A 26,898-nucleotide genomic window follows, 5' to 3' on the forward strand; every position below is an offset into this window, starting at 1 on the left:
ATCTATTAATTTTAGATATGTATTTTTGTGTGTTCTATAAATGTAGATTTATCTAATCTTCCACTCATTTTTTCTATTTTTAAGTCATTTGAACGTTTTTGGATATGCAGGTTTTTCAGATCTGGATTTGATGTGCAGGTTTTTCAGATCTGGAAGACTTCTGGGACGACTTACGTGTTAGTCGTCTGGAAGTCGTCTGGAAGTCGTCTGGAAGTCGTCTGGAAGTCGTCTGGACTTCTTGGAAGTCGTCTGGACTTCCAGGAAGTCGTCTGGACTTCCAGGAAGTCGTCTGGACTTCCAGGAAGTCGTCTAGACTTCCAGGAAGTCGTCTGGACTTCTAGGAAGTCGTCTGGATTTTTCTGAGCGTTTTGGTAAGTTCTTATGTCTGATTTTTCTTCATTTGGTAACTTCTTGTTGTATAAAGTTCTTACTTTTTTCCCAAACTAAAACTCTCCAAACCCACTTTAATCTCTTTGACTTGAAAACACCAAACTTTATATGAATTTTTCAATTTTGTCTCATGTCTTTGTTACTAATCTATTTTTTTTTGCAGGTTTTTAATTAGATGGTACTCATCTTCCACTAATTTAAAGGTAGATCTATTATTTTTAGATATGTATTTTTGTGTGTTCTATAAAGGTAGATTTATCTAATCTTCCATTCATTTTTTCTGTTTTTAAGCCATTTGAACGTTTTTGAATATGCAGGTTTTTCAGATCTGGATTTAATATGCAGGTTTTTCAGATCTGGAAGACTTTGGGACGACTTACTTGTTAGTCGTCTGGAAGTCGTCTGGAAGTCGTCTGGACTTCCTAAAAGTCGTCTGGACTTCCTGTAAAGTCATCTGGAAGTCGTCTGGAAGTCGTCTGGACTTCCTGTAAAGTCGTCTGGACTTCCTGTAAAGTCGTCTGGAAGTCGTCTGGACTTCCTGTAAAGTCGTCTGGACTTCCTGTAAAGTCGTCTGGACTTCCTGTAAAGTCGTCTGGACTTCCTGTAAAGTCGTCTGGAAGTCGTCTGGACTTCCTGTAAAGTCGTCTGGACTTCCTGTAAAGTCGTCTGGACTTCCTGTAAAGTCGTCTGGAAGTCGTCTGGACTTCCTAAAAGTCGTCTGAACTTCCTGGAAGTCGTCTGGACTTCTTAGAAGTCATCTGGACTTCTTAAAAGTTGTCTGGTCTTGTCTACTCATCTACTCAAGTTGTCTGGTCTTGTCTACTCATCTACTCAAGTTGTGAATTGCATGTATACTCTTTTAGTTGTGAATTTTTTGTAAAATCAGTAATAATATTTTCCAAGATGTATTAAATGTGCTAACAATGTGTTTACACATTTACAAATCAATGAAATAATAGACTTCAGTAGCCTTTTTCTTATCTTTGGATCTCTCATATGCAATAATAAACTCCAATGGCCTTTTTCTCATCATAATAAACAAGAATGTTGGTAAGAGATGGAAACAAACAATAGTAACTAGTCAAAGCATATCATATTTTTTATAAGTTTGCATTGAAAAACTTAGTCAAATTTAGTAAAACTAAGGGAGAGAACATATTTTGTAAATATGAGTTTTACATATCTTGAAGTTACTTATCATTCTTAAAAATACAAGTTATTCAAAAACTAACGTAGAAGACTTAAAAACTAGTGGAGAAGACGCGGACGACTTCAATCTAAGTTGTCTAGACGACTAAACTATATGTCGTCTGGTCAACGCAGAGGTTATTTTTGCAATTGACTTTGAAATCTGTTATTTCGGACGACTGAAAGTTAAGTCGTCTACTATTGTTTGGTTAAAAAAAAAACTCCAAAAAAGCTAGACGACTTACATTTCAGTCGTCAGAGGTTAGTTTTGCATTTGACTGGATTATTTCAGAAGTTTGACTTTTTGGACGACTTACATTTCAGTCGTCTAGTGAAAATTAAAATAATAATATTTTTTTAAAAGTAGACGACTTAAAGTTAAGTCGTCGTAGGTTAGTTTTGCAATTGAAAAAAAAAACTTCAAGATTTAATTATATACAGACGACTTATAATTCAGTCGTCCACGAGACGACTGAAATGTAAGTCGTCTAGGATTTACGAGGTTTGACCAGAATCTCGGAAAAAAGTCCTGGACGACTTACAATTAAGTCGTCTGGTGGACGACTGAATTATAAGTCGTCTGTGTATAATTAAATCTTGAAGTTTTTTTTTTCAATTGCAAAACTAACCTATGACGACTTAACTTTAAGTCGTCTACTTTTAAAAAAATATTATTATTTTAATTTTCGCCAGACAACTGAAATGTAAGTCGTCTGGGGAAGTCAAACTTCTGAAATTATCCAGTCAAATGCAAAACTAACCTATGACGACTGAAATGTAAGTCGTCTAGGTTCTTTGGAATTTTTTTTGAATCCAAACAATAGTAGACGACTTAACTTTCAGTCGTCTCAGGTTACAGATTTCAAAGTCAATTGTAAAAATAACCTCTGCGTTGACCAGACGACTTCCAGGTAAGTCGTCTACAGCCAGACGACTGAAAGGTAAGTCGTCTACAGCCAGACGACTTCCCAAGTAAGTCGTCTGACGAACAGATCTGGAAAAAAACTCGATGTCATACCTTAAATTGGTGAGATAAGTTCCTTAGCATACATAAGGCTTCTCCAAGCACACAGAATCACAAACGAAAGTCACCCACCCATAATTGTTAGCTTCTATGACTCTATGAACCATAAAAAATTTAAAATCAAAATCTTGGGTTTTTTTAGCTCATTGTGGAGAGAAATTGAGAGATATGTTGTGTTTAGTTCACAAGAATGGAAAAAGAAGAAGGGTAAATCGATTTTGGGAGCATTAAGAGCTTCAAATTGGTTGTTCATGGTGGTTGTGGTATTGATGACAATGGCAATCTTGTAATTACTTGAAGATGATGAGGGTGAGAGAGTAAAAATGTCATTTTCGAAAAAAAAAGAAAAAAAAAATTGATGGCATTTTCGTAAATTATATGAACTTGTGGGGTGAATAGGGCAAAACCAATTTTCAAAAAAAAGGGAGGTTAGTTTTGTGTTTGACTTTAAGTTGTAGGTCAATTTTGCAAAAATCCCAATAATTTATCAAATAATAGTACTGAAAAATTTCAATGATGTTTATTGAATCTGCTTACTATAATATCTAGTGTCATCCTAAAATTATAAACAAAATGATAACAATCATAGAAGGACATGATCACAATGATTAATGAGCTTCATGCTGGCTAATTTTCAACGGAGCTGAAAGAGATAGATATTCTTTAAAGGTAAATCTAAGCATTCAAGATTTCATATGTTCTTCGTAGGCATATAATGCAATATATGATTCTTTAGCTAGAATGCTTGATCGTTCCACAGGGAACTTTGTTATGTTGGTTGTTTTATTTCAGTATGGTTCTCTATACCATCTCAAGTTTGAATAAAAAAAGAATCGTTTGATGTAAAAAAGTCTAAATTTTATTAGATAAAAAATCTAAAGTAATATTAGAAGAATACACTTCCACTTAAAATCTCAAGCAATGCTTCTAACTTTGACATTGAAATAATAATAAGTCTAGTTCTTATACCGAAAAAGGTTGACCCACAAAGGATGAAAGATTACATGCCCATAGCATGTTGTAGCACAATCTATAATATTATAGCGAGAATCTTGTCCAACAGATTGAAGGAAATTCTCCATATGCTATATCGGAGACTGATCAGCTTCCCATTCGATACATTGGCCTCTCGCTAACAAAGATGAGCTTGACAAGACTGATTATGAACCTGTGGTTGACAGGATTTAAACTCGCTTACTGAACAGGTCGGCTAAGACTCTTTCATACGCTGGAAGGCTCCAACTTATTCATACATTGATCTCAAGTGTTATGAACCTTTGGAGCTCTGCTTTTCGACTCTCAAACAGTTGCTTTGCAACAATAGAGAAAATGTGTGTGCTGCCTTCTTATGGTCAGGAAGTCCTAATCTCACCACTCGGGGGAACATTGAGTGGGATGACCTAACCGTACCATAAAGAGAATGATGATTGGGAATAAGGAAACTCAGTGATGCTTCCCGAGTTTTGGCTTTAAAACTCATTTGGAAACTTTAATAACACCTCATCTATTTGGGTTGCCTGGACGAGTAACTATCTTTTACAAGATATATCCTTATGGGAGTCCCTGAAAAAATAACTTGAGACTCTTGGGTGTGGAGAAAACTTCTCAAGCTCTGTACTCAGGATTTTAGTTTTGTAAAAACAAAGATAGGAGACGGTTTAACAACTCATTTCTGGTCAGATAACTTGACGAAACTAGGCCCTCTGATAAATCTCACAGGAGCAAATGGACCTTGACAACTAGGACTGCTAAGAAATGCAAATGTTGTAGATGTTGTTGACTGAACCCATTGGAAGTTTCGCAGGAGCAAGAATCAGACTTTTCAGTCTTGATTCATTAACGTCGACAATTGAGATGCAGGCTCTGATTGCCTCCTTTGGAAGCAAAATCAGGATCACTATGAAAGCAGAATCCTTACTGAACATAACTGAGATCAAATTTGTATTGTAAAGTCTTGGGTTTCTTGGCATCGGATTGTTTGGTTTGATGAAGCCATACCTGTTAGGCCTTCGTCATTCGAAACAGAATATCAACATGGAAAGGTATGAGGAGTTGGGAATGTCTCAGGCATGTATTATTTGCGGTGACCCTGATGAGTTTAACCGTTCAACAACAACACCAAAAAGTCTAGTTATATTATAACAGCCAATTTATGATAGGTTTGAAACACGAAGTAACATGTCCACTTACAATTTACAAAGTGAGCAAACAAAGATTTCTTTGAATTCTTATTTTGTCAAACTCGAGTTCATATACTGAGTCGTGCCACTAGTCTCGTTGTTTGTCAACTTTACGATTACTGCCTAAAATATATTAAATTTGCATATTTGCCCAATCATCATTTATATGCGTTATTTGCCGCTAATGCACATTCTGATTTGCACATTTCGTTATAATAAATGGACATGCAATTCTAAATAGACATCTCCCACAATCCTTAACCAACCAGTTCGTGGGATCTAAATTAACATATTGTGCCTTGATTATGTGTCTCCCAGTGTCCCACAATATCTACGTTAGCCACTCTGATTTTCAAATATTTTCATAAAATATTTAAAAGCCGGTTCTTAGTTTTTTTTTGGTTAAAAGTTAAGAGACAGTTTATTATATTCCGCTAAGAACCCTATCCTAAAAATTTTCAATTAATCATGCTCTAAGTAGATTCGTGTTGGTTAGGTGAGCTTTTGTTTAGTGTAAAGTTTACACTGTAAAGTGTAAACTACTCTTTTGTAGAGTGAATTTTATTCAGCTAAAAAATAACCCAACGGAAATCTCATATTGGGATCAATGAAAAGTCCTTAAAGTATGTGATGAATGTGAACATGTACTATCCAACTACTTCTATCGTTATCACACGTCTCATCCTCATACAATGATACAATTTATCATCCGCATATAACTTATCACTTAAAGTATGTAATATTGTAAATTTGTAATAATAGATATAAACATGTACCATCCAACCACTTCTATCCATATCACAGGAAACTGTAGGTCTAAATGTACATGTTCTCATGAGATTGAGAAAGGATTCTGAGCCCGACCGAGATTATTAGTATAGTTATTCTCTTCCCTCTCTTCAATCTTTGAGTTACAAAAAAAAAACCGAATACAAAATCACTTTTTTTTCTTGTTCACTAAACACAAGAAATAAGCATAAATTAATTCCAAAAACCATTAACAAATTCTATTAAATAAAAAAAAAACACTGAATTCAAACTTGATTAATATGTCTGCATTATCAAATGAGACGGCGATACATTTGATCATAATATTTTTAAGTTTATGTACAAAGATTAGGAAAACCATTAAAATAAAGTAAAAGCAAGATTAAGAGTAGGCAGTATCAGATCTACAACTTTATTTTTTGTTTTTTGTTTAGTTCATTTCCAAGCTCCGAAAATCCATAAACCTCGTATTCAAACCCAAGAAGTCATAACCAACGCTGCTAATACTACTAATGTCAAGTGAAGAATGGCTAATGCTACTGCTATCCTCTGTTTGACATTTTGCAGTATCACTACTAGACTCCATGCCGTTTTGCACGTAAAGACGGGATGCAGTGTAGGTAGTAGTAGATTTCTCTCTTGTATGATCATCATGATTCTTGTTGTGCCATGGTGGACTGATCCTAAGCTCGAGATTCAAATTTGGGCAAAAAATTTCTTGAACAACAACAGCTGGGTGATGCTCAACCCTCTCTTCTTTGCAAACTAACCCATTGATTAGATTCTGCTTTTGTTTTTTATTTTGCTTCTGCTCCTCGGACTTTTCTGTTTTATCAAACAGAGACCCAAAAGAAACATCTTTTACAACTTGGTCCTCTGTTTTCTTCGAATCAGAAACTTTCCCTGCGTTGATCGATCTGTGAGTGTTGGGATCAATCCCTTTACTCAAAAGCTTCCTCTTTATATGCGTGTTCCAGTAATTCTTTATCTCGTTATCTGTTCTTCCAGGCAATCTCGCCGCAATTAAAGACCACCTGATGAGAAAAAAAAAACAGAACATAAGCTTAAAGAAAACAGAGCATCTTAGAATCTATGAATAAGAGGGGTTGCTTACTTGTTGCCAATGAGGCTATGAAGATTGATGATAACTTCATCTTCGTCGCGGGTGAAGTTTCCTCTTTTGAGATCAGGCCGGAGATAGTTAATCCACCGGAGACGGCAGCTCTTGCCGCAACGGAGGAGACCGGCGGCTCTAGGGAGAGATCGCCAGCAGCCTTCGCCGTGGGATTTGATGTAAGAGACGAGTCTCTCGTCTTCTTCTTTAGTCCAAGCACCTTTGTTCATGTGTTCTTTCTCGCAGCAGGGAGATCTTCCCATGGTTCCTTCTTCTTGTTCTTGTTCTTGTTCTGCTCTTGTCTCTGAAGAAGTTGTTGTAAGGCTTTTATGGAGAGAGGAGAGAGAAGAGATAGAGAAGGTTGGAGGTGGAAGGTGGGCCTAATTGCTTCTAGAAGAGAGTTGGTAGGACACGTTTGAAGGAGTGGCTGGTGGGCTCTTTATTTTGTTTTTTTTTTTTTTTTTTTTTTTTTTTTTTTTTGAAAAATTTATTTTGTTTTGTTTAGTATTTTATTTTACATCAACCTATAACTACCACATTCACATTATTCACTACTATTGTAGATCTCACACCATGTATTATTTTTAAAAATAAAAATTTCATTAAATCTCATTTTCTCAACATGAAACGTTAAAAATGTTGCGGTTCAACAAAACCATCAATTTTACCTTGTTACAAAATTATCTTAACTCTACATATCTACGGTAAAAGTTGATGGAGTTTGGTTCAACAAAATATCTTGTTTCAGTTTTTATTTTATTTTAATTTGGATTGTAGCTTACATTACTGTACTGATACTTTTTGATTGGAGTTATGAGACTTGAGAGTTTTAGCAAAAATAAAAAGTATAGTCGAAATTTCAAACAAACAATAATGGATGGGAAATGATACAAAAGTATAGTCCTAGTCAAATTCTTGATCTTCATCTGTTGCTCAACCAACTTGATAGCTGGTCCGCAAGCCTCAGATTAATTTGATGGAATTAATATTAACAAATACTTAAATTCTACAGTTTTTGTATTGATTAGTTAAATCCTATATTCCAATCGAAACAACTAAAATTTGGTAAAGTTCACACCGTAGTCAAAATATGTGAACACTATCACACCATCGAATAACATTTTTAATAATTGCAACCACGCGTCACCGCCTTTTACCCTGTCAAAATATATAAATTCAAATACAAACAGATCAAAATTGGAAAAGAAAAAAAAATAACGTTCTAGAAAATCGATGTTACCAAACTCATATATCACTATCATCTAGTTGGGACAAAAAGCCCTACATGCCCATACGTGACGCCTTGTGAGGGAATAGTCCAACTTAGTTTCTTTTAATTACTATTATATCATCATGACTCCAAACCCTCCTTTTCATTTGTCTAAATGATTTGATGGATTGTTAAAAATATTAGTCAGATACAAAGATTTTATTTGTTTAATCTAATTGGTCTTTCCTTGCGGATTTAGATTGCTTGTTCTAGTATTGTTTACTTATTTAATGAACATGTGTTAGGACAAAACTTGATTGATAAGTTAAACTAAGTCCCTCAATGTTATATATATACTCGCCCTTCACAACCTATAACAATAAACCTATAGTTTATTATACGATAATACGTGACAAATCCGCATTATATTATAATACAAAACTGATAACAAATTGGAAATGTAAGCTTAAGCTCGTAAATGTAGGTACGAATTTAATAAACAACGTTCTCTTATTGTTGCTTTAAATGCGGTGATAATGTTTACAAAGAATAGAGTTAATCAGAGATCTTGATCTAGAAGAAAAGTCGCTCGATGAAGCATATCCTTGTAAGAAAATCGAACAAGAACGATCTCCCAAACCAAACATGGAGGGCAGAGATTTTCATTAAGGGCAGAGATTTTTAAGAATTATGTAAAAAAATCCATACTGAATCATGTAATAGCAGTCCCCCATGTTTGCCTTTAACTAGTTGTCCAGAATAGTAAAATTTAGTTAACTACTTTGCGTTCTTACTATAGAAAATCAATTTTCTTCGTCTTAGAAACAACTTAATTTGCAAGTTTGGTTTATTTCTTTTAATTTATAAGAATTTATAGGTTTCTGTAAAATTCACAAACAAAGTATTGATGAACCGCACAAAGTAGAGAGGATTACCTAGTTCGAGTATTAAAAGTTTTAGGTGGAGGATAAGTGTAGGAATTGTAATTTGTTATAAAAATAGAATGATAGTTATTGTTTTTTAACGAAGTGTATTATGTATATAAGACTCTATATGCTTTGTATCCGTACAAAATAAATAAAACTAGTGACAAAGAGTGGTTGGAAATGAGAGAGATGTCATGACTCATGGGCCGACCTTACCTTCCAATGTACAGAGACAGATTGCAACATACACCGGTCATCCCGAAAGTTGTTCTAACTACCTATTTTGTAATTACCATGCTAACCTCCTCATTTTCTGTGTTTAGCAAAAAAACATATCAACCACTAATATGTTAATCTCATTAGAAAGTAAATTATTCTAGTAACGTGTGAACATAAATAGAAGTGCGAAGGAAACAGCAAAATAAATTAAAAACTATTAAGGCATCTCCAGTGGTATATCAAAATGAAGAAAAACATTAAAAATGAGGAAAATCTATCTCCAATGATACATCATTTTGAAGAAAAAAAATGAGAATGTAAGTAGTGCTATACATATTTGAGAGAACACTATTCACAAATTCATTTTGATGTTGAACTTTTTTATTTGTATAATGATCCCTAATTTTTTGAAAAACTTTGTTTTATGCATAAACATTTACACAAAATCTTACTTTTAAAACTTTTATATAACATATATATATATATATATATATACTGATTAAATTTTTATAACTTGCAATTTAATATGATATATATATTTATAATAAATAATAAAAAATAATATCAAAATACATAACTAATACAAATTAAAAACACATACAAACCTAACAGAACATATATAGAACATGTTTTGATTGATTATGTGTGGGAAAAATATATTAATTATTGTTTAAATAAAAGTTTACTTTTGTATTGTATGTGATTGTGCAATTTTATTAATAAAATAAATAGTGTGTTTTAATAAAGATAGATTGTAGTTTGAAATCCAAAAATTTAAAATAAATAAACATAGTTTTACATCCTATCAAATAAATGGTCTTATTTGCAATAAATAAAAAATTGATAAATGAATATAATAAAAATTGAAAGAGAAAATGAGAAAACTATTGGAGCAAATCACAAATTCATGTTAAGTTTACTTCATTTCGAAGAATAAAATGAGAAAAACTATTAGAGATGATCTTCCCCAGCATCGATAGATCTTATAATTATCCTAAACATTCGAAATAAAAGAAAAAATTGACATAAAACCAAAAAAAGTCTAAAGAAGCTTCGTACCTAACAATACCAACCATGTCTAATCCTCAATAGGGTTCGGTTTCAGGTAAGTCCCACTTGGTGTAAGGTGTGGTGGGTACTTATTCACCAATTTTATATCATCAATCAATGCTATATCGGTATTAGATATTAACATTGCGTAGAGTACGAGGCAACTCTACAGCGCAGCGGTACGTAACCATGGACCTCACATAGGAAACAAGCTGGAAAATTAGACCATCTTTATCCCTAAAACCCCAAATGGGGTTCTTAATGATTTTTTAGTAATAAATGTAACTTTAAAAACTTTTGTTAAGAAATTTTCATTTTGAAAGGTTTAATGGGAGTTTCTTAATTGAGGATTCTTAAAAAAAAATTACATTTTTTTGGAAGATAAAATTTTACACTTCTACAACAATGCAACTTGTGACAAAAGGAAACATCTACAAGAATACAAGTCTTGTGACACAAGGAAACAAGACTCGTGACACACTATACACCAAATCTAAAACGAAACAAGATAACAAAAAAAGATACGTGATCCACATCTACTTAAAATCATATGAACCTTGTATGTCAGAGAGCTTTCAACTGAGTGAGAGAAAGGGAAACGGATAAAGCTACCTTAGTCATCTCTTTGGTGAACTCCTGCATAGTTGCAGCCATTTGTGGAGCCTTCATGAGATTATTGACAAGCTTCATAACCTCTGCACTCTTTGACATATTCCCAACTGTTTGACCAACAGCTGAACATTCAACAGAAAAAAAGAAACGAACAAGTGATATTAACACAATCACACTGCAAACATAATATGAAACAATGATGAAAACTCAAAGCTTTTATATACCATAAGAGTCCCCAAGGTGCATTGATATGGAATTCATCTGAGCCTTGATTTCATATAAATTCTTCACCGTCCTTCTCGAACACACAATTCCTTCTCGAACTCACAATCTCCTTAACAAGTGCCTTTAACAGTAACATCACAGAAGAACCAAAATCACTAAACACAATTTGAAAAGAGCCAAGACTTTTCTAAAGAAAAAAAAAACTAATCTTTACATGCATCATACAGATCAGACAAATAGTTACAATTGAATGATTCAAATAGTTAAAAACTGATAAAGTCTGAAGCTTTCAAGTTGTAAATGACAAACATAAGGCTACCAAAGGTACTAATTAATCATTCAAAGGTTCAAACTTTAACATTCCCAGACAACGACCAAAAGCGCATCACTCTAACTAAAAGGAAGAAAGAACAAACCTTGACAAAGTTTCCAAGAGTTTAGTAGATCCTCTGGAAAAGTAAACAGAGGGTTCTCTTGAAGGGAAAGTACCCAGAGGCTACAACACCGAGTAGAAGTGGATACAGTTGGGGGAGAGAGGTCTCGCGAAACAGAGGGTTCTCTTGAAGCTTATGATTAACAATCTCCCTTCGTCGTCCAGCGGAGAAGAGGAGAGAAACGGAGACGACGCCGACAAAAGACGGAGAGCACGAGGGAGAGAGAAGAAAACAACAAAGAAAAGAAATTAAAAAAAAAAACAAAATTTGAAACTTTTTCATAAGGTGACACGTGGTTTATAAAACCCCCTCTAAATCGGTCCCCAAAATGCCTTATTAAGGATCAGTTACTCACTCTATAATTACTTTTGATTTAATTAAATCACTGAATTTTTCTAAAAACCCCCTTAAGAACCTGGGATAATCCTGCTCTTAGCCTAATTCAATCTAAACCAATTTTCTTAGTACATTTTCGTATCTCACGATACCATGCTAAATTTAACATAAACAAAAATTAATCTCAAATAAACTATTTTAACTATCAAATTTAAGTCAAAATCAACATCAACTAATATGATAGTATTAGTCAATTTGGATATCTAAAATGTTATATGTTGAGTCTTTTTTTTATAACTTTGGTGCGATTCCAGAGGTTTTCTAGGTCCAATGACTAATCACCAAGAGATTAATAAAAATCTAGATTTTCTTGCCACTTAATACATATGTGGATGGCCAAGAGAAATCGAACCCATGATGAAAGTTTCAGCTGAAATTTCTTTACCATTAGACCAAAACCACTTGGTTAAACAAAAAGTTATATGTTGAGTCCGTTATCATATATTTAATTTTTCTGAATAAGCTGTCAAATATAAATATTCATCAAAAACTATGTGAAGATCTAAAAATATATCTAAAAATATATCTAAAAAATCGTAAAATATATATATAAAATTTACAATTGTAAAAACACACTGTTTGAAAATATAAGCGAAAACTCAAAATAGGAAAACAGCTTATTTCAACTAGAAAATTTGCATCATACCTTTTAATACTGTAACTTTGATACTATACAAATTTCAACAAAAGCTAAAATTCAAATCAAATAAACTAGATGAACTATCAAATTTGAGCCAAAATCAACATATACCGAAATAAGTTGGTCAATTTATTGAGTCAGATATCATGCATACAGTTTCGGCTGAGTTAAATATACAGTTTCTTATGATTTATCTGCCATGCATCGACAAAAAAATATTAATAATTATATATAATTCATAATATATCCAAAACCTTGAAAAAACTAACATACCTAAAACCTAAAAGTATATTCTACAAATCAAGATATATATGAAAATTCGAGATACTAAAATACTCATAATATAACATGATACCTAACAAATCAATACATACAACTTTTTGAGTTATTCGGGTAACTGATCTATACTCAAGTAGGAATCAGAACCTAACCCATATCCAAGGGTCTAAGCATGGAGAATCCAATAGGGTAAAACATCCATAACCAAACCTGATTCGAGTCATTTTTTGGGTTGTTTTGGTTGGGGAACGCTCTGTGCATTTTACTTGAACCTCATAACCCGAAGTGGAACCAATAAAACAAAAAAAAAACAATTCACACAAAGTCCAGTTATAGATATTCTACCGTATTAGGTTTTGCACTTTTAAACCTTTGATATTATTTTGGTTTCAGTTTTTATCCGAGAATCGATCGGGTACTCCTATAGTCTAAACATTATATTATTTTTTAAATTTTTAGTTATTACAGACTTACAGTATGGTTTTGATATTACGTATTTTTTTTTTTAGTTTTCTTCAGTTTTCAGTGTATTTAATTTGGGCTTATATTGATATTTTGGTTTTTGTTTTGATATTTTAGTTTTACTGGGTTTTTGGGTATATTTTTTGTTTTGAATTTTTGGGTATATTTTAGATTTGCGGGTATTTTTTGGATTTTGGTTATTCTGAAGTTTTTCGAGTTTCAGATATATTTTTGGATTTTAGAATATACTTTAAACATTGTAGGTACCTATTGATAATTTTTAGCGTGTGGAAGTTGACTTAGAAAAATTTAGACACATGACTGACATCTGATTCAACAAAGTTTAACAACATAATTTAAAGTACATTTTAGTTAATGTTAAAACTAAAACACCAAAATTAATATCTGAATAAACACATCCAAAGTTGTTCATATTAAATTATGCTTTTCTGAAACAAGGTGAACAATGAACACCTTGATTCCAAATCTTAGCTCTATTAAAAATTAGATATATCCGGTTAGGATCTGAAACCTTTTGTTACAAATCCTAAGCTTTTGTGGAGAGTACTAATCCTAAGTAGATTTTAACGATTTTATTTCCTAAAATAGCTGTCAAAAAAAAAAAAAGCTGTCAAAAAAAAAAAATTTCCTAAAATAGAAAACCTGAACCAAAACTTGAATGGAACACCTCGATCATAAAGACATAAACTGATCAATGTGTGATCTTATTGCAGAAATATAAGAATCTATCAGTACATATTATCTTTTATAAATGCATGCTTACAAACTAGAGAGAAGAGAAGGGGAATGCGTTCTTTCTATTTCATCTACTTCATCTTTCTGCGAATTTCATAGAAGTAGCTAAAGGCCACAACAGCAGCAGCCACCGCGACTCCGACTGCAGTATGTGCCAGTGCGGTGCAGTCTGTTATCGCCATAGTGACTGTAGACGTTGGTGTGAATCCAAGTTCTGAAAGTTTCTTGTGTGACTCTGCATAGTCTCTGAAGAATGCATCTTCGTCCTGTTGGGAAAAAGAGTTACAAACTTCAACAAACAAAATGGCTAACCAAAAAAAAAAAAAAATCAAGATGGCACAATAATGAAGATATTACATACCTTTGCGTAAAGCTCAACATATTGACGGAACTCCGGAACTTCCAACAAAGACTTGTCCGTTGAAAGTTTCAGCAAGCCATCTGATTCATCTTCTTTTAGCAATTCCCTGGTACCAACAATGATCATGGTTTAAACAAACCACTAACCATAATTACTAGTTGTTGTTCCCAAATGTCACAGGAATTTAAAGAATCTTACACAAAGTATGAGTTATCAAACTTGAGAGGATCTTGAGTCCATTGTCCGTCAAAACCTGATCTCTCTGGATGAGCCATTCCCTAATCACCGGAATCTTATTTTTTGTAAACTTTGTAAACTTTATACACAAATTATTGATTATATTTAATACCAAATGACTAATATGAATTGTGCAACAAAGAATTTACCAGAGTATGTGCCCCTGACAGTGCCACAATATCTTTGTCAGACAGTCCCATCCGGTGGAAGACATCTTTCAGATGTTTGGAACCTACATGCAAATTAACAAGACATAACTTCATATTTAAATCCTCATTCAGGAAATAATACAATTCCAACAGATAAAGTATATTGTATATTGGGGTAAAACCATGACACTCCAGATATTCCATGCGTTCATCCACCATTTTACTTATTTACTACACAAACACAAAGCTTGTGATTATTAGCATATAACTTTCATCCTACCTTGATTAGCATCAGGAAGTCGTCCTTCGTCCGTGCATGCATTTGAATCCTATAAGAAAGAAACATAAAGCTAATGTTGTTATATTGCTTTTTGACAGTAAGATGTTATTAATTGCTGAGAAAATATTACTTTTCTGCCAGGAACAAAACTGATGTCAGGTCCACCAGTCACTTCAACTGCTACCACACCAGCAAGCTGAAATTGGCATAATCAAATTCATGGGAAAATGAATGAGCAAAACATGTTTTCTATAAGATAATATTGGCCCTGGTTGTGTACTTTTGCTGGTTGTGTACTTTTTGTTCTGAGCATTCACTTTATGGTTACAATTGTAAAAGCCAGAAACACACAAAAAGACAAAATAAGCCGAAATAATTTCAGTACAAGTAATTCTCAGTTTCCCTGTTTCTATACCCAAAGGACTGCACGACAACTGAAACAAATATATCTAACAAACTAACACACTTGATCAGGTTATAAAGGCAACTAATAAAAAGTCTTGTAACCTTTACTGACCAAAAAGGGATACTGATTTTACTTCAGAGTCTTAATTGTAATGATCATATCATCATTGACGTTCAAGCAACATTCGTTTTAGTTACCTGGTACAGGTCCGCATAACTGATCTTGGGATGCTTCGTTTTCACGTCCTCTGAAATATCAAATAATCAACATTAAAATTCAATATAAGCAGTAACAATATTTAAAAAAATTATTCAAGTCATAAGACAACAAAAATACACCCCACATGAGTACAAGGTAAAGGTTTCCTAAATTGATGAGCATAGAAGACACACTCTGACAACTTAAACCTGTGATTTCTCATAATCAATACTAATAGAACTATCTCATCACAGGTACAAGTAAATCCAGGTGAAACATAGCCAACCATCTCAAAGTATGTGTATAACCTATAAAGATATCATAACCCATATCAAACACACAATCAATCAATGAACCTCAAAATCGAAACGTTATTCCATACATAGAGAAGGTAAAATAAAACCTCACCACAGAGATCAAGCGCTATCTTCAAACCGCTGTTGGCACCATGACTGTACTCTGCTTCGTTCCTAATGGAGCCATTAGGTCCACCGGTCTTGGATTCAGCATCATAGGTTCCAGCATCATGCCACCTTTTCACAAACCAGACAAGACCGAAATCGCACATGCAGTACACAAAAAAAATTCAAACGACAGAAACAGAAACTTACGCCAAACGGAGCATGATCGGAGCGCAGTTCTTCTTGGCGATGAGAGCACGGAGTTCACGGCGAGCCTTGTCGATTTCCTTAAGGTACTCGGCGTCAACGATGAGTGCCGCCATTGTTAGCCTTGAGTCTTTTGAGAGAGAGAGAGATGAAGATATATAAGAAACAATATATGGTTCAAAGGAAGATAATGTAATCAAATATTGTTTTTTAGTTAACGTTGAAGTTTGAGCCAAAGAGATAAAACCACCCAATGGGGAAATGGGCTTAAAAGAATAGATGGATCGGTGTCAGTGATCTTCTGTTCTCTGCAGTATCTAACCTCTAGTGGATTTCGCCTAATAAGAGTATTATTATCTGCATGTTGTTTTTCTAGCATCTAAACGGCATGAGAGTTAATACATAGTTATAAAACGGCAAGCATGTTTTGTATTAAGAAACATTTCTTTCTTTATAATCCATCTATGGCTTTGATGGGTAACCGTTAAATTCAATGGAAAAGTGAATAATACAATGAAAAAATATTCAGTCGAGAAAATGAAAAAGCATATCTAGATGAATTTGTGTTCATTCCATTCTTCATAAAAACTAGAGAGATTTTTTTTCTTCTTAATTTTTTTCATTTATAAGGAAATGAAAGAAATAGAGTGGAACTCATGAATATAATCTAACAAAATATTCAACATAAATGGCATAAAAGTTGATGAATGAAAAATTTATCATTATTTTTCTCTAAATTATGATCACCAATTGAAGTCTAAAAAATTTTGGTTTACGTTTGTCAAAATACTAATTTCCTAAAACCGAAAAATTGTAAATTATAAGATTGGTGTTAGACATTTAGGGGGTGAATTCAACTACGAATCCGAGGTGTTTTATATTAAAATGATAAATTTACTGTTATTCAAATATGGATTTATAAAAAAAGACTTCAGTATTACTGAATAATCTAGTGTTATTGAACATAATTTAAACTAGAGATATTAAAATGATTTAAATGTTTTAGAATTGGTCAAAAATAAAAAAAATATTTCTAAAATGTTTGAAAAGAGTTTCTTAATTATAAAAATAAAAACTCAAATTTCATATTTTTAGTCTTTAAATGAAATTCTAGTGTTGTTTAACAAAAATCACACTATATTCTCAGATTCATCTACAATCATGTAGAAACTCAATAAAAATCATATCACGATTCAATACACTTAAAAACGCATTCTTAGGGTATTATGTAAGATTTATTATTTTTTTCCTTTCTACTCTACAATATATCTAAAACAGTTCCCAACCAACCACCGATCTTCACCCAGGGGCGTCCCTAGAGTTATGGAGGCCATAAACAAAAAGTAAATTGGGGGCCTATCTAATTGTGGATTCATTTTATTTTTAATGTTTCCATATTAATATTATTTTGTTTTTTCACTGACATATTAGTAATGGACTGAATTTAATTCATTTTGACATTGGTATATTTTTTTTACTTTACAAAACAGTAAAATCCAAAATTATTTATAAAAATTATAATAAAACTTTTAAAAATGGAGGTCTTAAAAAATGGGGGCCCTAGGCCAATGCTTCAGTTGGCTGTGCCAAGGGACGCCCCTGTCTTCACCGCGTAAACGGCCGGTGTCAGTTTTCGACATCGGTTTTTAAAAGCATAACAAATTTGTTTTAAACTTTTTTTTTCAATAGCAAGAAGTCCATTTCATTTAACAATCAGTCTTCTTCGCTACACTCTACCAAATTTAGTTATAGTTTATAAGGAATAATTTCAAAATTCGTTACATCTTATAATATACGTTTTACTTAATAAATTCAAAAATGGAACAACAAAACAATGCATAGCTTTTGTATCTACACAACATGAAATACAAAACAGTTCAGCGAAGCAAGTATAGATATATATACTTAGTTCTTCTTTGGACGGCCACACTTGACTTGCACAGCAAGCGTCTTCACAACTTTGGGACATGAATCCTTTTTATCTTCCTGGAAGGTGCTCTTGTTAACCGGAATCACACATTCTGCTTTACCCAAACAATACTGCAGCAACAAAGAAAACCAGTCCCCGTTACTTTTGTAGCAAGAAACATTATTTACAAAACTATCGCCAGTTCAAATTTCTTACCTTCTCGACGACTTGTTTAGTGACAGGAGCATGGCAAGATCCACGGGTGAAGTTTCCGCAACTCCCAGTAGGGTTTCCAAAGCTAGCAAATTCCACCGCGGAGATCTTCTTAGTGCCGGAACATTTGAGATTAGCCGTGAGCTGCACATCATCAGTGATGGCCTGGACATTGTCATTCTTCCTAGCCCAGTGTCGGACACTAGGAGTGTAGTCTTCTCCAATGTAAGAACACACGGTGTCTCTATTGACGATGACAAAATCGATAAGCTCTGGATTCACATTTGGTTCTTCCTCGAATATAACCAGAAGATTTTTCTTGGGCTTCAAGAAAGACCTAGGGATATGATACTCGATTTGTGTTGACTTGCCTAAAGGAGATAAAAACGACATCCAATATCGACCAACACCTTCTCCGTTAACCCAAATCAAACCCTTTCCCATTCCATTCATCCTTATTGCTGCAGGGCTTAGGCTTTCTGGCGCATCAAAGTATGTCTGCATCATATATTTCAAATATTGTTCATTAATTAGATCATTTAAATTATCTCCTATTATATGATGGCTGATATGATGATCAAATATATCTTTTTCTGAAAAGATTTTAGTAATTCCACCTGGTACCATGTAAGTCCTGGTGCTTTTCCTGAGAATTTCTCCCACTTAACCTTCTTCAGTCCTTTCTCGGTGTGAATATCGAGCTTTTCGCCTTCCATACCCACCTACAGATTTGGAAAATCAGATCAAAATCGGCTAGACGGTTGAGAAAGTAAGATTCATGACAAACCTTGTTTCCCCATTTGCTTTTCTCAGTAAGATCCATTGGTCCAGAGCTCAACCCTGAGATGGAAACACTACGTGGACCTGTGAATCTATGCTCCAGATAAGACCCACTGTCCTGTTGACACACAAGAAAATCATAGATGATATCATCAGTAAACTTGAATGTTTTTGTTATTACATAATTTTTTGTAAGAAAATATATGTTTTCTTACTGGAAATCCTGTTAAAACCCCTAGCATGGTGAGGTGGTTATCTCCTTCTTTTAGTGCAATCGGCTTCTGAAAGACGAAACTCTTCTCATCATGGCTACCATGTCCGTTTCCTGAAAAAAAATTCATTAATTATTCCAGTTCTCTAATCATGAAATCTAAATATTGTAACTTATCAATATTACCAAGGTATTCTCCATTGAGCCAGGCATGCAACGCGTGGCCAAGACTAGCAACCCTCACAGTAGGCTTGCCTCCCTTCTTCTTAAGGTCACTATCATCTATCTTGAAGCTATAATATAGAAAATTAATCAGATAAAGTTCTTATGTTTCTTTTTGATGTTTTCTTCTTTAAAAATTTGATACATAAAATAATTAAATCCATTTGTACGCTTACTTTGTTGTGTACCATCCGTAATCAGACTCGTCTTTGGCCAAGCCATAGAGCTCAACGGGGACATAAGAATCACCTTTAAGCTCCTGTGGAACGGTCTCGGTGAACACTTTGAAATCAAACTTCTTATTTGCCTTCTTTGACTTCATAAAGTTCCTTGCAGTGTGATGAGAGACAATCTGAAACATATAGCAGCCAAAAAAAATGTAATTAAAGAATCTTTTATTTCTCTTAGTAATTACTTGATTTGTAACAAGATTTTTGATATATCATCATCACCTCTCCGGTGCTATACACAACAGTTTTGCAGTCAGGGAGAATACTGATGGAACGAGGCGGTATAACGTAATCCTTGCCCCTGAATTTGATTATTTCTGCAGATTCTGTGTTATTGTTAGCTAGAAACGCTGCACAAACTTTAGTTCCAGGCTGCTCGTAGTATCTTATCTGCAATTACAACAATACATATCAAAATCAAGAAATTGAGCATTTCTATTTATTCTGTTAGAAAGATTTCAAATGTTTGGATTTATCGATGCATATATATAGATGCAGTTACCTCTGTGTCTTTGCCAGGCTTCTCAGTTCGAGATTGGCCCCAGAGAAGTGCCTTCTTGCACAAGTTAAGTGCGTTGTGAAGATGTTTTAGATGACCGTACTTAGGCTCCTTTTCCAATCCTATGTGTGTAACAAAAAGGCACACGAGAAAAATACATTAATCATCAACTAGATTTTATTAATTAAAAAAAAAAATTCTGCTACTTGTGTTTTTTATTTTATTTTACCGTATTCATCAAGAGGTGCATCATCATAGTAACGAGTGGTTACATAATGAGCAGAGGTTCTTCCAAAGTTAGTACCTCCATGATACTACAAGAAAACAAACAATTTGATAACGTTCTTCGAACATATAATTGGGGGTTTATACAGTATTCTTATCTACCATGTAGTAGTTAACATGGCTTCCATTCTTGGAAAAGAACCGGGCTACAGAAAAGGCTATATCTTCTACAGATCGTTGCACCGGAGGATCGCCATAAACGCGGAACCTACAATCAATGTACAAGACAAGTTTGACCTCATTGTCTTTTGTTTCTAGTTGATGATAATTAAGGAGCTCAAGTGAAGAACTCACTGAGTAGTCCAATTCTCTGTCCATAAAGATGGCTTGTGCTCTCTGTTGGGACCAGGGAATGTATCACCACAATGTCTTCCATTACAGGCGTTGATCTATTAAAATATTAAAGTTCTTGATGTTAAAATTACCTTGTTATAATTATCAAGTAATGTGATAGAAATATGACTTACCATAGGATCAGGAGCATCATTTTGCTTACACATAACCCATGGGATCCCCAAATTCATAGAATGTACCAATTTAGATGCCCACTTAATGTAGTTTGATCCATCGTTTTTATATGCACGTTGAACAGCACTATACTCATTCTCTATCTGCATCCAGTTTTCAGTTTACAAAGTTTTCAATAGTTCCAAATTCATATATAACTAAGAATATATTTTTGGGGTCAATGATACCTGTCCTAATATGATGGGTCCTCCTTGTGGAGCAAAAAGCTTCTCCTCCTTCATCATATCAAGTATCACCCTAACATACCTCTCTGTATGTTCCTGCAGTTTCATCAAATTATTGTAAACCTTTTGATTCTATTATCACACTCATATAAACATATCATACATGCACATGTATAAATAAAAATACCTTGAATGGTTTATTGTCTGTACGGAAGAAGATCCCGGGAATTTCTCTAAGCCAGTAAGGAAGTCCCCTGATGTTTAATCACAACCATAACCATGAAACATGTCACATAACAACTCAAAACACCAAAACCATTATGAATAAGAAGAGAGTCAAAGAAATTACCCATGAGTCCATTCAGCCTGAATGAATGGTCCAAGCCTCAAGGTTACGTACATACCATTCTTCTCAATCAGTTTTATAAACTTCACCAAATCGGCTCTACCCGAAAAATTGAACTGTCCCAACAAAAATAAACAAATAACCTCAAAAAATGATATAAGTTTTCTTATTAATTTTTCTGATATATTCTCTAAGAAATTACCTTCCCCTGTTCAAGCTCATGAAAATTCCAAAAAACATATGTTTGAATCGTGTTCAAACCACCTTGTTTTGCTCTCTTAATAATCTTGGGCCACATCTAAAACAAAACATTCTGGCCAGGTAAGTACAAAATTAAAATAAAAGTTTAAAGAAATGATTTACGAATGATTTACATCAGGAGTGCTACGAGGGTAATGTATGGAGCCAGAGTAAAGCAATTCTCTTTTTCCATTGATGATCAAAGACGTTCCATCATAAGTTACTTCTTTCTTCGTGTTCTTCGAGGTTGCCTTCTCCTCGTCCTTGCTTGAGAGAGCTCCAGGGAAGCAGAGGAGAACAACGAGAATGGCTAGTAAAAGCCATGGATGATTAGAAGAATGTATTCTCATTTGACTATCTTCTTTGTCTTCTTTTTCTTTTTTTTTCTTGGGACAATGAAATAAGGTTTGTTATAAAGAACTCTTCTTTTTATTTCCTAATTTTCTCCTTTAATTTTGTTTTCTTTTTTACGTTGAATTTTCTAATTTTAAGTTTTTTTGTTTGGAGAGCCTAACTTGGCGGGTATACACACATACACTTCTCTCACCATCAAAAAGGAAGAAAAAATGTGAGCCAATGCTTATGCTGAGGAAATGCTTAAAACTTTGTTCATGGAGAACCATTGATTGTTGTTTTCATTATATAAAACTATCTGAGGTGGAGTCTCTAATCAAATCATTTGTCAAAAGTATATGATACACATATGCATGATCTATCAATATAAATACTCTTTGCACCGAACTGTTTGGGAGAATACATATATATATTTTTTCACACTGTTGAGTTTAAAAGATGAAGATAAACAAAAACGAAATTACCAGTATACATGACATAAAAGTTTAAAAGAGCAGATATATATAGAACCCGAACTGAAAAGAACATATAAAATAAAACCTAGAAGGATTGAGGTAATACCAACCAATAGACTGACTTTTGTACTAACTCTCAAGGTCAAGGTGCTAGCATTTACTGACCGGCAGGGGCAAAGCCAAGTAGTAGACACCCACTGAATTTTCATTTTTGATTATTTTTGTAAAGTAAAAATTAGAGATTAGATAAAATGGAATTTCATTATTATTGCACCCACAATGAAATATAAGTCTAGCTTCGCCCCTGTTGACCAGCCTACTCATTGAGGGGAACATGATGAGCTGAGGAGGGCTGTGATCTCTGGTCTCTGGTAACAGTCCTTGCAATTTTCATGGCCATTTGGTTTTCCCTAGTTATGTATGTTCCAGCGACCAGTATTGGATTTGACTGAGATAATACCTCATGGCTTCCACTCTATTTTGCAAGTGAAGATAATGCAACGGATACAAAATAGAATCTTGAATATGAAAGAAGGAGGCCACAAAGACAACATGGTAAAGTGGAGCAGCCAGAAGATATCAAGTGGCGATCATTTTTAGTCGAGAGAGAAAAGCTAAACTAAGGCTTTTCCAAGTAAAGAGAATTTACCAAAATCTCGTTTGGTAGAATCTTATAAGTGTTCTTTTTTGCTAAAACAAAACCGACATGGGTGGTAAGACCATGTTTATCGGGAGAGTTTAGGAGTTTTTTAGAGGGGGAACCTACAAAACACACAAAAACTGGTGACAGAAGTCACCAAACATTATTCGCGGCCCCACTGACACGTGGTGGTCGGCGATTGGTTCATTTTTTCATTTATATTTTTTTAATCAGACAAAAAGAAAAAAAAATTAAGAAACCCAAAACCCAAATCACTGATAATCATGCTCTAAGAAACCCTAAACATATGGGTTAATGGACTTGTCTATAATAATGTCTTGGCTTTTCTTGTGTAGTCATTTTTTTAATTGCTTTTTATAAAAGCTTAATAGTACAAGTGGATTCTAAAGACCAATACAAACATTAAGAGCCCAATACAAAACTTAAGGGCATCATTAACCCTGGTCTCTTAGCCGGGGTTCTTAATTCATGATTTGATATTTTTTGTTTTTTTATTTTTTTATTACATTTTTTGGCTAAGAGACAGCTTTTATATCTTTTATTTAAGAGACGGTTCTTAACTTTTCTTAGTTAAAATCTAAGAAAAGCTAAGAACCATCTCTTAGCCAAAAATAAAAACTCCAGCTAAGAGACTTGGATTAATGACGAAGATAAGAACCCCAGTTAAAAGACAAAAAAAATGTCAAATCATAGATAACTATAATACAAACGTTACAAGTGCTAAGGAAAGGGCTGGTCATTGGGGGTGAGAAGTTTCCCGAGTCATCCATCCAGTTCTGTTCACCGGTGCTCCGTTCAACTTTCCGATCATCCCTCTGATCGTCTATTTGGAAATGACGCATGAAGCTCTGTCGTCGTACCCGTCTTGAAACCCACATGCAATGCTCGCCAGTTCTTCTAATTTGAGCTCAAAATGATCATTAAACTATGGGACCAATCAAGAAAACAGATCATGTGTCAGGATTTTTTTATAACAAAACCCCAACTTCACTTAATCCGCTTCCAATCGATAAGCCTCATCCATTAACTTCGAATCTCAACCAAGAAGGAAAAACTTCCTGACTTATTTCAACAAGAAGAAAAAGACTACTCTCAATGTAGGAGATCTAGCATTCGAAGATCACAAGAGAACAAATCAAAGATCTGGAATAAAGAAATTAAACTTGCACGGGAAGAAGTGGTTCAAGCAAATCAGAGATAGAAAATGAAGATACGACAAAAAACTCTGATTAGTTTAAAGATACACAACAAAAAAAGTTGCCCAGCGAAAAAAACTACCGACGAAGTGGAACCGAAGTTGCCTCCGACATGTACAACAAAAAGCAAAGAGAAAGAGAGTAACCGGCGGCTAAGGTCACCGATTATCTTTATTCAAACAGCTTTTAGAAAGAAGTTTGAGAAAATAAAGAGAGAAAGATGAGCCATCAATTACTTCCTTCTCTTGTGTAGTGTAGATGAATATCTTTTATAAAATATCACAACCAGGACAAAAAAATATAAGTAAATATAGAGCAGAAACAAAGGTGACCATCTCCAATGTATTTTGCTATTTTTACCTCTAAAATAGAGGAACTCTATAATAGAGTTGAGATATGCTCCAATGTATTCCTTTAAAATAGCAATCTCTAAATGTATAGTAAAAAATAGAGGAATTCTATTTCTTCTCTATTATAGATGGGTTGAAACAATTTCACCTCAAAATAATTATAGAAGTGAAAATAGCTATGGGTTGGAGATGCTGAAATGGAACAAGAAGTCAGAGAGTCGAAAAGTCTGCCAGAGACTTTTGAGTTTCAGACTTTCAGCTGCTGTTCTTTTGTCTCCTAGCTGCCTAAAGAGCATCTCTCTCTCTCTCTCTCTCTCTCTCTCTCTGCCCAAATCAAAAGGAGGGTTTAAAGTCAACGGCGAGAAGATGAGTGCTTCAAGGTTAAAGTGTGTCATCGTCGGTGACGGCGCCGTCGGCAAGACTTGTCTACTCATTTCCTACACTAGAAACACTTTCCCCACCGTAAGTTCACTTTTTTCTGTGATCCAATAAAATCGTTGGGTAAAACGATGAGCTGATCATTGAATTTGTTGTGTAGACGTAAAGTTGATATTTTTATCTGGTTGGTTTTGCGTAATCCCACAACTCCGTTTTACGGATCATTAGAAGGTTAGGAGGACATTTCTCTCTGTGTTTGATACTTTAGTGATCTGTAGGATTGAGATTGTCTGCTTCATTACATAGTCTTACAGTAAACTCTTTGGGTCAAAAAAAAAAAAAAAAAAAAACTCTTTGGGTCTTACAGTTTTTGTCTGTTTCGTAACATAATTAGGTTTAAATTACTAATCAGATTTTTTGCTGACTTTCAGCTTAAAACCAGAAAAAGTAAAGAAATTTTTTCCCTCTCCAAAACACAAGAGACAATATTAAGTATTAACGCTAGATTTATTTTTGTTTGTCCCTCTCGCTTTTTTTTTCTGCCCATTTACCCTTTATGTAGACTCTGACTGATGGAATGTTGTGGTGACAGGGTGATGTGTCAAATGTTTTTGATAATGTCTGCGCCCATGTGATTGTCGATGGGAGCACCATCAACTTGGAATTGTTTGACACTGCAGGCGAGTTATAGCTTTGATATCTATTTTTTTTTCTTCTTTTGTCTCTTTGTCAAGCTTTCTGTGTTTATGTTCTGCCTTGTTGAAACAACACAGGACAAGATGACTACAACAGACTAAGACCATTAAGCTATCCATGTACTGATGTCTTCTTGCTCGCATTCTCTCTTGTTAACAAAGCGAGCTATGAAAATGTTGCTAAAAAGGTTAAATATTAATCATCAGTTCTTTGGTATTTATCTAGGCATTTTTTAATACAATAAGTTTGATGTTTTGCTTATGATTCCGCAGTGGGTTCCTGAACTCAGACATCATGCTCCTGATGTTCCCATCGTACTTGTTGGAACAAAGCTCGGTTGGTTATTTTTTAACCTTTTTTTTTCATCTGTTATCCTTCAAAGAGATTAACAGGTTCTCTTTTAGATGCTCGAGATGATAAGCAGTACTTTCTTGAGCACCCTGAAGCTGTTCCTATATCTACTGCTCAGGTAACTTTCGTCATCGTCTTCTCGCTGATCTTTTTATAAGGAAGTTTCTGCTTCTTAGCTTCCCTTATTCATTATAGGGTGAAGAACTAAAGAGGCTTGTTGGAGCTTCTGCTTATATAGAATGCAGTTCAAAGACACAACTGGTACGTCAAATTCATCATAATTTTTATTATTCTCTTTTAAAATCTTGCTGATGAGATATCTTCTTCATTCATACAGAATGTTAAAGCTGTCTTTGACGAGGCCATCAAAGTAGTTCTCGAGCCACCCAATAACAACAACATTAGTACATCTCAGAAAGGCTGTTCCATATTGTGATTGGAGAAAAGAATAAACACGAATCAACAGTTAGCTAATCATTGTTTCCGAGTGCCCATTTTCTCTTATTTCCATTAAATAAACAAGAATCTGTTGTTTGTAGTCCTAAAAGCAGAACTCATCATTGGTCAAGTATTTAAACTTTGGGGTTGTATCTTTGTGTGCACTCTGTATCTTTAAATTATTCCTAAGTGTTTACATTTGCTTCGATTCCATTGGAAATTATTCTTCCTAAGTGTTTACGCACAGGCTCGGTGGTGTTGTAACGAGAGATGGTTGCGG

At 34.1% G+C, this 26,898-nt stretch overlaps 4 protein-coding genes across 4 annotated transcripts; 1 reads left to right on the plus strand and 3 right to left on the minus strand.

Annotated features, from left to right (window-relative positions):
• Nucleotides 1-5,787: 5,787 nt before the first annotated feature.
• On the minus strand, nt 5,788-7,372 carry LOC103860474 (transcription factor MYB7). The gene is made up of 2 exons (XM_009138076.3): nt 6,665-7,372; nt 5,788-6,584 (listed from the first exon to the last, which is right to left on the minus strand). Exons 1-2 carry the CDS (start codon nt 6,925-6,927, stop codon nt 5,981-5,983), a joined length of 867 nt encoding a protein of 288 aa, XP_009136324.1. The 5' UTR covers nt 6,928-7,372; the 3' UTR covers nt 5,788-5,980.
• A 6,420-nt stretch (nt 7,373-13,792) lies between these two features.
• Nucleotides 13,793-16,377, minus strand: LOC103860476 (L-ascorbate peroxidase 3). Its single transcript, XM_009138077.3, has 9 exons — nt 16,116-16,377; nt 15,913-16,037; nt 15,504-15,553; nt 15,031-15,096; nt 14,901-14,949; nt 14,621-14,703; nt 14,433-14,512; nt 14,235-14,340; nt 13,793-14,139 (listed from the first exon to the last, which is right to left on the minus strand). Exons 1-9 carry the CDS (start codon nt 16,226-16,228, stop codon nt 13,945-13,947), a joined length of 867 nt encoding a protein of 288 aa, XP_009136325.1. The 5' UTR covers nt 16,229-16,377; the 3' UTR covers nt 13,793-13,944.
• A 1,469-nt stretch (nt 16,378-17,846) lies between these two features.
• Nucleotides 17,847-24,663, minus strand: LOC103860477 (beta-galactosidase 13). The gene is made up of 19 exons (XM_009138078.3): nt 24,488-24,663; nt 21,874-24,134; nt 21,702-21,797; nt 21,503-21,615; nt 21,341-21,407; nt 21,157-21,249; nt 20,929-21,072; nt 20,756-20,850; nt 20,564-20,669; nt 20,406-20,490; nt 20,180-20,298; nt 19,900-20,067; nt 19,624-19,799; nt 19,412-19,518; nt 19,230-19,339; nt 19,022-19,132; nt 18,852-18,956; nt 18,238-18,732; nt 17,847-18,152 (listed from the first exon to the last, which is right to left on the minus strand). Exons 2-19 carry the CDS (start codon nt 22,087-22,089, stop codon nt 18,018-18,020), a joined length of 2,541 nt encoding a protein of 846 aa, XP_009136326.1. The 5' UTR covers nt 22,090-24,134; nt 24,488-24,663; the 3' UTR covers nt 17,847-18,017.
• A 101-nt stretch (nt 24,664-24,764) lies between these two features.
• On the plus strand, nt 24,765-26,829 carry LOC103860479 (rac-like GTP-binding protein ARAC3). The gene is made up of 7 exons (XM_009138080.3): nt 24,765-25,217; nt 25,726-25,813; nt 25,907-26,016; nt 26,102-26,165; nt 26,234-26,298; nt 26,376-26,441; nt 26,518-26,829. Exons 1-7 carry the CDS (start codon nt 24,810-24,812, stop codon nt 26,614-26,616), a joined length of 900 nt encoding a protein of 299 aa, XP_009136328.2. The 5' UTR covers nt 24,765-24,809; the 3' UTR covers nt 26,617-26,829.
• The last annotated feature ends 69 nt before the right edge of the window (nt 26,830-26,898 follow it).

Source organism: Brassica rapa, chromosome A03 (assembly GCF_000309985.2).
Source record: "Brassica rapa cultivar Chiifu-401-42 chromosome A03, CAAS_Brap_v3.01, whole genome shotgun sequence".
NCBI lineage: Eukaryota > Viridiplantae > Streptophyta > Magnoliopsida > Brassicales > Brassicaceae > Brassica > Brassica rapa.

Excerpts from the sequence above, each read along its gene's own strand:
- LOC103860474 (XM_009138076.3), bottom strand. The coding sequence starts at position 6,927 with ATGGGAAGATCTCCCTGCTGCGAGAAAGAACACATGAACAAAGGTGCT. Across the intron at positions 6,585-6,664 it reads CATAGCCTCATTGGCAACAA|GTGGTCTTTAATTGCGGCGA; the intron begins GTAAGCAACCCC and ends TTTTCTCATCAG.
- LOC103860476 (XM_009138077.3), bottom strand. The coding sequence starts at position 16,228 with ATGGCGGCACTCATCGTTGACGCCGAGTACCTTAAGGAAATCGACAAG. Across the intron at positions 15,554-15,912 it reads GATAGCGCTTGATCTCTGTG|AGGACGTGAAAACGAAGCAT; the intron begins GTGAGGTTTTAT and ends TTGATATTTCAG. Across the intron at positions 14,341-14,432 it reads TTTGATAACTCATACTTTGT|GGAATTGCTAAAAGAAGATG; the intron begins GTAAGATTCTTT and ends TGTTGGTACCAG.
- LOC103860477 (XM_009138078.3), bottom strand. The coding sequence starts at position 22,089 with ATGAGAATACATTCTTCTAATCATCCATGGCTTTTACTAGCCATTCTC. Across the intron at positions 19,800-19,899 it reads TTGTGTATAGCACCGGAGAG|ATTGTCTCTCATCACACTGC; the intron begins GTGATGATGATA and ends TATATGTTTCAG. Across the intron at positions 18,957-19,021 it reads AAAGCAAATGGGGAAACAAG|GTGGGTATGGAAGGCGAAAA; the intron begins GTTTGTCATGAA and ends CCAAATCTGTAG.
- LOC103860479 (XM_009138080.3), top strand. The coding sequence starts at position 24,810 with ATGTATTCCTTTAAAATAGCAATCTCTAAATGTATAGTAAAAAATAGA. Across the intron at positions 25,218-25,725 it reads CTAGAAACACTTTCCCCACC|GGTGATGTGTCAAATGTTTT; the intron begins GTAAGTTCACTT and ends TTGTGGTGACAG. Across the intron at positions 25,814-25,906 it reads GGAATTGTTTGACACTGCAG|GACAAGATGACTACAACAGA; the intron begins GCGAGTTATAGC and ends GAAACAACACAG.